This window comes from Procambarus clarkii, chromosome 55 (assembly GCF_040958095.1).
Source record: "Procambarus clarkii isolate CNS0578487 chromosome 55, FALCON_Pclarkii_2.0, whole genome shotgun sequence".
Lineage (NCBI taxonomy): Eukaryota > Metazoa > Arthropoda > Malacostraca > Decapoda > Cambaridae > Procambarus > Procambarus clarkii.
In genome coordinates, this window is record NC_091204.1 from 17,603,221 (window position 1) to 17,612,611 (window position 9,391).

The 9,391-nt window shown below is 43.7% G+C and overlaps 1 protein-coding gene across 1 annotated transcript in view; it reads left to right on the top strand.

Annotated features, from left to right (window-relative positions):
• The window catches only part of LOC138352957 (zonadhesin-like), a 7,658-nt gene extending 622 nt beyond the window's left edge, over positions 1 to 7,036 (top strand). The window contains exons 2-5 of the mRNA XM_069305618.1: positions 1,701 to 1,910; positions 2,033 to 2,158; positions 2,390 to 2,954; positions 6,954 to 7,036. Coding sequence (XP_069161719.1) covers positions 1,701 to 1,910; positions 2,033 to 2,158; positions 2,390 to 2,954; positions 6,954 to 7,036 — 984 coding nt within the window. The remainder of the gene's footprint in view (positions 1 to 1,700; positions 1,911 to 2,032; positions 2,159 to 2,389; positions 2,955 to 6,953) is intronic.
• Positions 7,037 to 9,391: the final 2,355 nt, after the last annotated feature.

The following is a 9,391-nucleotide window of genomic DNA, read 5'->3' on the forward strand; positions in this document are numbered from 1 at the left end:
GAGTCAGCCTCCACCACATCACTGCCTAATGCATTCCATTTATTAACTACTCTGACACTGAAAATGTTTTTTCTAATGTCTCTGTGGCTCATCTGGGTACTTAGTTTCCACCTGTGTCCCCTTGTTCGTGTTCCACCCATGCTAAAGAGTTTGCCTTTGTCCACCCTGTCAATTCCCTTGGGAATTTTATTGGTGGTTATCATGTCTCCCCTTACTCTTCTGTTTTCTAGGGATGTGAGGTTCAGCTTCCTTAGCCTTTCCTCGTAGTTCATACCTCTCAGTTCTGGGACTAGTCTGGTGGCATACCTCTGAATCTTCTCTTACTTTGTCTTGTGTTTAACTTGGTATGGACTCCAGGCTGGAGCTGTATATTCCAGGGTTGGTCTGACTTAAGTGGTGTACAGGGTCCTGAACGATTCCTAACACAAGCTCCTAAAGCCAGTTTTTATGTTGGCCAACGTAGCATATGCCACTGATGATATCCTTTTGATGTGGGCCTCTGGGGACAGGTTCGGTGTGATATCAACCCCCAGATCTTTCTCTCTATTTGACTCTTGTAGGATTTCACCTTCCAGATGGTACCTTGTGTTCAGCCTTCTGCTCCCTTCGCCTAATTTCATTACTTTACACTTTCCTGAGTTGAACTTTAGTAGCCATTTTCTAGACCATTCCTGCAGTTTGTCCAGGTCGTCCTGTAGTCTCTATTTTCATCTGTCTTGGTGCTTCTCATAATTTTTACATCATCAGCGAACATTGAGAGCAATGAGTCTATACCCTCTGGAAGATCGTTTACATATATTAGAACCAGAATGGGTCCAGGTACAGAGCCCTGTGGGACTCCGCTAATGACATCTCGCCACACTGATGTCTACTCCTCCCCTTCCCCCTCGACAGTTACTCGCTGTTTCATGTTGCTTAGATACTCCCTTATTTACTGGAACACCTTACCTTTTTCTCCTGCCTGTTGCTCCAACTTTTGTAATAGCATTTTATGAGGTACTGTGTCAAAAGCTTTCTGACAGTCCAAGAAAATGCAATCTACCCACCCTTCTCTTTCTTGCCTAATTTGTGCTGTTTGGTCATAGAATTCTATGCTATAAACCACTTCTGGAGGTTGTCAAGGTCCTCCTGCAGTCCTCATCTGTTTCCACATTCCTCATCAACTTTGCATCATCTGCATGTCCGAGCTCAATCCTTCGGGCTGGTCGTTAACATGAATTAAGAACAGCAGCGGTGTCAGAAGAGAGCCTTGTAGGACCCCACTTGTTCCATTCCTCCGGCATAAAACCTTCTAGTAGGCCTCCTAATTCTAGTGATCTGCCATACATCACAGAGGGTGGCACGCATAGTACTTCTGCTCATTCTTTTAGTATCCCCGGTGCCCCGGCCTACCCCATGCCCCAGGCGATGCCCTCATGCCCCAGGCGGTGCCCCCAGGACCCTTCACAGACGCAGCAGGTGTTGAATCACCATCATCATGCGCGTCTCCTCCCTCACACCATCCAAACAGTGTTGAGAAGCCGATTTAAAGTATATTGTTATTTTTATCGTAACACTTAGTGCTTATAAGGTGGTTTTTGTAATGGGACTGGAACAGGTAGTTGTGTCTGTGGAACAGGTAGTTGTGTCTGTGGAACAGGTAGTTGTGTCTGTGGAACAGGTAGTTGTCTGTGGAACAGGTAGTTGTGTCTGTGGAACAGGTAGTTGTGTCAGGGGAACAGGTAGTTGTGTCTGTGGAACAAGTAGTTGTGTCTGTGGAACAGGTAGTTGTGTCTGTGGAACAGGTAGTTGTGTCTGTGGAACAGGTAGTTGTGTCAGGGGAACAGGTAGTTGTGTCTGTGGAACAAGTAGTTGTGTCTGGGGAACAGGTAGTTGTGTCTGTGGAACAAGTAGTTGTGTCTGTGGAACAGGTAGTTGTCTGTTGAACAGGTAGTTGTGTCTGTGGAACAGGTAGTTGTGTCTGTGGAACAGGTAGTTGTGTCTGTGGAACAGGTAGTTGTCTGTGGAACAGGTAGTTGTGTCTGTGGAACAGGTAGTTGTGTCAGGGGAACAGGTAGTTGTGTCTGTGGAACAAGTAGTTGTGTCTGTGGAACAGGTAGTTGTGTCTGTGGAACAGGTAGTTGTGTCTGTGGAACAGGTAGTTGTGTCAGGGGAACAGGTAGTTGTGTCTGTGTAACAAGTAGTTGTGTCTGGGGAACAGGTAGTTGTGTCTGTGGAACAGGTAGTTGTGTCTGTGGAACAGGTAGTTGTGTCTGTGGAACAAGTAGTTGTGTCTGTGGAACAGGTAGTTGTGTCTGTGGAACAGGTAGTTGTGTCTGTGGAACAGGTAGTTGTGTCTGTGGAACAGGTAGTTGTGTCTGTGTAACAAGTAGTTGTGTCTGGGGAACAGGTAGTTGTGTCTGTGGAACAGGTAGTTGTGTCTGTGGAACAGGTAGTTGTGTCTGTGGAACAGGTAGTTGTGTCTGTGGAACAGGTAGTTGTGTCTGGGGAACAGGTAGTTGTGTCTGGGGAACAGGTAGTTGTGTCTGTGGAACAGGTAGTTGTGTCTGTGGAACAGGTAGTTGTGTCTGTAGAACAGGTAGTTGTGTCTGTAGAACAGGTAGTTGTGTCTGGGGAACAGGTAGTTGTGTCTGTGGAACAGGTAGTTGTGTCTGGGGAACAGGTAGTTGTGTCTGTAGAACAGGTAGTTGTGTCTGGCGAACAGGTAGTTGTGTCTGTAGAACAGGTAGTTGTGTCTGTAGAACAGGTAGTTGTGTCTGGGGAACAGGTAGTTGTGTCTGTGGAACAGGTAGTTGTGTCTGGGGAACAGGTAGTTGTGTCTGTAGAACAGGTAGTTGTGTCTGTAGAACAGGTAGTTGTGTCTGGGGAACAGGTAGTTGTGTCTGTGGAACAGGTAGTTGTGTCTGGGGAACAGGTAGTTGTGTCTGGGGAACAGGTAGTTGTCTGTGGAACAGGTAGTTGTGTCTGTGGAACAGGTAGTTGTCTGTGGAACAGGTATGTGTCTGTGGAACAGGTAGTTGTGTCTGTGGAACAGGTAGTTGTGTCTGGGGAACAGGTAGTTGTGTCTGGGGAACAGGTAGTTGTGTCTGGGGAACAGGTAGTTGTCTGTGGAACAGGTAGTTGTGTCTGTGGAACAGGTAGTTGTGTCTGTGGAACAGGTAGTTGTGTCTGTGGAACAGGTAGTTGTGTCTGTGGAACAGGTAGTTGTCTGTGGAACAGGTAGTTGTCTGTGGAACAGGTAGTTGTGTCTGGGGAACAGGTAGTTGTGTCTGTGGAACAGGTAGTTGTGTCTGGGGAACAGGTAGTTGTGTCTGTGGAACAGGTAGTTGTCTGTGGAACAGGTATGTGTCTGTGGAACAGGTAGTTGTCTGTGGAACAGGTAGTTGTGTCTGTGGAACAGGTAGTTGTGTCTGTGGAACAGGTAGTTGTCTGTGGAACAGGTAGTTGTGTCAGGGGAACAGGTAGTTGTGTCTGTGGAACAGGTAGTTGTCTGTGGAACAGGTAGTTGTCTGGGGAACAGGTAGTTGTGTCTGTGGAACAGGTAGTTGTCTGTGAAACAGGTAATCGTGCATGTGGAAATTTCTTGAGTTCATTATTTCCCCCAAAAAGTTGGTAATTGTATGCGTGAGTTGAAGTCTATTTCGTTAGCTACTTTTTTATTTCTCCAGTTGAAACTTAAGTGTATTGTCTACCCTATGGGGCCGAGAAAATGTATATTCCCCAAAACAGATACTTTTTTTACTAACCATTTGCTATTGTGGCTGATTCTTGCAGTTTCCACATGCACATATATATATATATATATATATATATATATATATATATATATATATATATATATATATATATATATATATATATATATATATATATATATATATATGTTTGTGCACCCTATACTCATCCTGTGCTAACGCAAAAAGGATTACAGAGAGCATTATTAATTTGTATTATTTATTATTTTAATTTTTATTAGGGCTTTATTAGACGTCAGTGAAGATTTCTACATTAACAATTACGTCTAACCTGACGTCTTATAATGATGATGACAGCCAGTTACAACTATTTAGGAATGTTTGGATACTGTGTGACGCATGCGGTGCTAAGCTGTCTTCTAGGAAAACTGAATCTTTTGATAATTACTAAGGAAACAAATGTTTAATGAAATATTTGAAACTTCAAATGAAACTTTGACATTAATTGAAGCCAACACTACCAGCCAACACTACCAGCCAACACCATCACCCAATACTACCACCCAACACCACCACCCAACACCACCACCCAACACTACCACCCAACACCACCACCCAACCCCACCAACGAATAAATATGACAGCAGAGCCAAGCCAAAACCAGCCTCCAAAAGTCACCTTTGTCCCCAGAACCTGTTGTGTCCAAACGGCTTTGTTGTCCTTCAAAATTGCATTTCGACTTCAACACTTTTAGCATTTGTATCGAGGATCTTCAAATATGTAATTTTCCCATATATATGTGTGTTACTAATCAATAAAACAGCCCAAGTGTAACCCGGAATTGGAGAGTTTGTGGTTGGTAACGCTACTCGTCTGACCCCACCCTTGTGGGGGTTAGGGGAATCCTGGTGCGATGTGGCCCAAAGATGGGGGGAGGTGTGTGGTGAGGGTGTGTGGGGTGAGAGGGTGGCGTTGCCTGAGGTGTGTGTGGGGGGGCATTTACCCCACATAATCCCATATATGTGTGTGGTGGGGTGTACCTTGTATTGGCCCCTCTGTTGTTCACTACCTTGGAGAGACTGTATCTGTTAGCTCACACAAATGATATTGATGGTTTCACTGCAGGGAGGAGGGCCAAGGGCACACTCACAGCAGGTAGACTAGTTCACGCTTCCATACGGAACGAGACGAGCATTTAGAGAAACATTTAACCACCAAATACCAATAATGACCACTGTTTTAGTCCTCGAATACGTAGTGATAATGCAGTCTATAGTAAGAGGGGGAGTGTAATGCTAACATACAGGAAAGGGAAAAAGTTAGAGAATTCCTGGAGAGAATAGCAGAAAATATGGGCTACTTAATGAGTGAATTCTAATAGTCATAATTTAAGATATAACGCCAAAAGCACACACATATCCAGACTAACGTCAGCAGCGTATGCCAAACTAGCAAGCATCTATATACCCTACATTAACTTTGCCAAAGTAATATTACTGATCCTATTGTGCAAGATATGTAAAAAATTCAGTATTTTTTTTTTTTTTTTTTTTTTTGCAGGGATATTCCTGCGCGGGCCCTAAGCCTCTGGCTGGCTCACAAACTGTTGCTTATTTCTTGTTTCTGATTTACTTGGGAGTATTTATGAGTATTTACGTATGATTTACGTATGAGTATTTATGACTCGTATGTTTTCTTCAGTAAGATTATGCCCAGTGTATTTGACAGCATCTTCTGCTCTGTTGAATCTTAGTTGAAATCTTATTTTGGTTTGTAACTTTATACTGTGATAGATAATGTTCGAGTGGTCTGTTGTGGTTGTAACTGTGCACTGTGTTAGACAATGTTCCAGTGGTTTGTGTGGCTGTAACTGTGCACTGTGTTAGATAATATTCCAGTGGTCTGTCGGACATTTCTCCACAGTGCTGACTTTTCCTTTCATCTTCAGGAACCTCTAAGCCTAAAAGCCATTTATCTGTAAGCCTCTTTCCCATGCACTTGGGTATCCAAGCCTGATACTATGAAAGTATACTTCTGTTGTCCTAATGCTCCCTTTCATCAAAATAAGTTGATGAAAGTCGGTTCATCAACTTATTTTGATGAACCAACCAAAATAAGTTGATTCGTAGTTGGTTGAATTGTATTGCCTTGTAAAGCTTATGTATATATGATTTATATTGTATTTTCTTAAAGAAGAAAAAAAATTCTTGTGCCAACCCTGATGTTGCAGCTAATGTGTTGTGGTCACTGTACATCTTTTGCATTGCTTTATTTCTATTTCTAATTATTTCTATATTTCTATTTCTAATTACTTGCTTAATCAGTGATAGACTCTGGGGTCCCAAAACAGTCTTGATTATGTAGCCGGCGGGGAACCCTGGACTGAGAAGAAAATACAAAACTAGAAAATGTCATGTCAAGTTTCAGTACGTTTATTGAGACAATATAATACATCTCAAAGGGATAGGGAAGCTTAGGCTATTCCTATCCCCCAATGTCATGTCTCATGTACCAAGCTTTGGGGGGATAGGAATAACCTATGTCATGTCTCATGTACCAAGCTTAGGCTATTCCTATCCCTCCAATGTCATGTCTCGTGTACCAAGCTTAGGCTATTCCTATCCCTCCAATGTCATGTCTCATGTACCAAGCTTAGGCTATTTCTATCCCTCCAATGTCATGTCTCGTGTTCCATTCGATTCCCGGCCAACGCAGAAATAATTGGGTCGTTTGTTTCACCCTGATGCTCCTGTTCAAATAGCAGTAAACAGGTACCAGGGAGTTAGATAGCTGTTACGGCCTGTTTTCTGTGTGCATGTGTGTGTATGTGTGGGTATGTTCGAATTAAATGTAGTGGACATACTAGAGGTAAAATAGATTGGTTAGAAAGGCGGGATCTAAGAGCTAATAGCTCGATTATATAGGTACTAATGGTACGATACGCACACATATATATGTAACCGCAAGCACATACGCACAAAACATACATGAGTACATTCGCTAAAGTCAGTTCACATGTAAAATACACACACACACACACACACACACACACATACACACACACACACACACACATACACACACACACACACACACACACACACACACACACACACACACACACACACACACACACACACACACACACACACACAACAAAAGCAGAAATATAATTACCATCATTACCACTCTCAGTTACCACCAGGCGGCTCTGGACCTGATATTAACACCTTCAGAATCGCCCTTTTTCACACTCAGAACGAGACATTCGTCTTTGCCACAAGCCTGTCGAGGTCAAATCCCAGCTCTGTGTACAGCTATTAACTCCTGGACCTTCTTAGACTCCTGCAGCGGCGTTGATATATTAGATCAGATCCAGCACAATCGAGCCACCAAGGCATGGACACACACACGCAACAGAGTGACTGATTGTCGAATCCTTTGAGATCGACGAGGAATGGTGAACGAGAGAATTGTGATAAATGATGAACAAATAATTCGAACATGTTGACCAGACCACACACTAGAAGGTGAAGGGACGATGACGTTTCGGTCCGTCCTGGAACATTCTCAAGTCGATTGTCAATCGACTTGATTCTCAAGCGACTTGAGAATGGTCCAGGACGAACCGAAACGTCGTCGTCCCTTCACCTTCTAGTGTGTGGTCTGGTCAACATACTTTAGCCACGTTATTGTGACTCATCGCCTGCTTATTTGAACATGATTGCTATACATGTATACTCGGGAGGGAGGCGAGTTTACCCGGCGTTGCCCAGGTCTGTATGTCTGTTTCTATCCATCTTTCTGTCAGTCTTCCCTATCTGTGTATCCAGGTGCCACCACATTGCGCCAGCGTACAGATTCGACGAGCTGTTCTCCCATTCTCGTGGCCTTGTGACCTCTATCCTGAAGTGTCTTGGGTGAGAAATATTCAGTATGGTCTCCTTCAGTGCCCCCTTCAGCCAGCTTCATCGTTCATTTCCACGGACTGTTAGTGTGAGGTGGGAATCCCCCCGAAACTTGATATCAGCCTTTTCTGATTGGTGAGAATCCCCAGAAACTTGATATCAGCCTTGTCTGATTGGTGAGAATCCCCAGAAACTTGATATCAGCTTTGTCTGATTAGTGGGAATCCCCAGAAACTTGATATCAGCCTTGTCTGATTGGTGAGAATTCCCAGAAACTTGATATCAGCCTTTTCTGATTAGTGGGAATCCCCAGAAATTTGATATCAGCTATTAACTTGAGAATCGACTTGAAAATGGTCCAGGACGGACCGAAACGTCGTCGTCCCTTCACTTTCTATAGTGTGTGGTTTGGTCAACATATTTCAGCCACGTTATTGTGACTCCTCGTCTGCACTTGATATCAGCCTTTTCTGATTGGTTCGTATTTCCGCAACTCTCTTGAATCCGCCGATTGTCGCTTGGATTTATGTTTGGTGTTTCCGAAGGCTTTGTGGTGCGGCTTTTGAACCAGTGCGGAATCACAGTACCTCGTATTACGTCCGTTTGGGGGATCATATCGTCCAAAATACGATGTATTTTCTCTTAGGACAGGTTGCTGGGTAGGTATAATAATAATAATAATAATAATAATAATTTTTATTTAGGCAAAGGTACATACATAAAGAGATTTTACAAAGTTTGTTGGCTTTATAGATAAGAGCTAGTACATACAATGCCTAAAGCCACTATTACGCAAAGCGTTTCGGGTATACTATATTAGCGTTAGTCAACCTTTATCCTAAAGGCCACAACGAGCTCACTGGTGAACCTGATCGTATACTTTAAATCTGAATAAAGTTAGAGATTAAATGTATAAGACATGAAGTAAGTCCGTAACTCAGAATGTACGTAAGAGAGCAACAGGAGACCAAATTCTCAGTCTCTTGTAACACCCTGTGACCCCAAGCCCTGTGACCCCAGGCTATGTGACCCCCCAGGCTCTGAGTGGTACAAATGAGGTTGTTCTCAAGGTCAAGAGACACAATTGAACTTTGCAAATATGTTTCTCCGAAATGATTTAGTGGTTTAGAATACCTTGATTCCGCGTGTCATTTTAAAATATGTGATTTTATACGAAGCCAAACTCGACTTTATGGGGTATTTTATAGAGTAAGGTGACGAATTGGTTGTTTTTGAGGCAATGGTGTGAGGATGGCTTTTGTCCCACATACTCCATGTTGACAGCACCTCCACCCACATACTCCTCCATGTTGACAGCACCTCTACCCCCCTACACTCCTCCATGTTGACACCTACATACATGTTGATATCACTGAGCTCCTGCAGACATATAGAAATAAGTTTGTTTTGGTTGTGATACACAAGCAGAGGAGGTGGTGACTGTCATGAGTGGAACAGTTGGAATACGTACACACCCAGGCACCCACACACGTACACACGCAAACACACCTGCGCACGCGCACATGAATCCACACGCACCCCAACTCGTTTATAAACTGGGAGAGTGGCACAGACGACTCCAAAAGAGTTTGGAGCAGTGAGAGTGACTGGAGCTCTCCATCTGATCTCCTGGCCTCTCTCTCTCTCTCTCTCTCCCTCTCACTGGCTCCTCCTGCCCCGGGACCAACTCGCCTCAACCAAAATTAGAAACTGATGCTGAATCTTTGATCTCCCAGAGCAACAGAAGAGGATGCTACCTCGCTCTCATCCCCTGTGGTTGCTACTGCT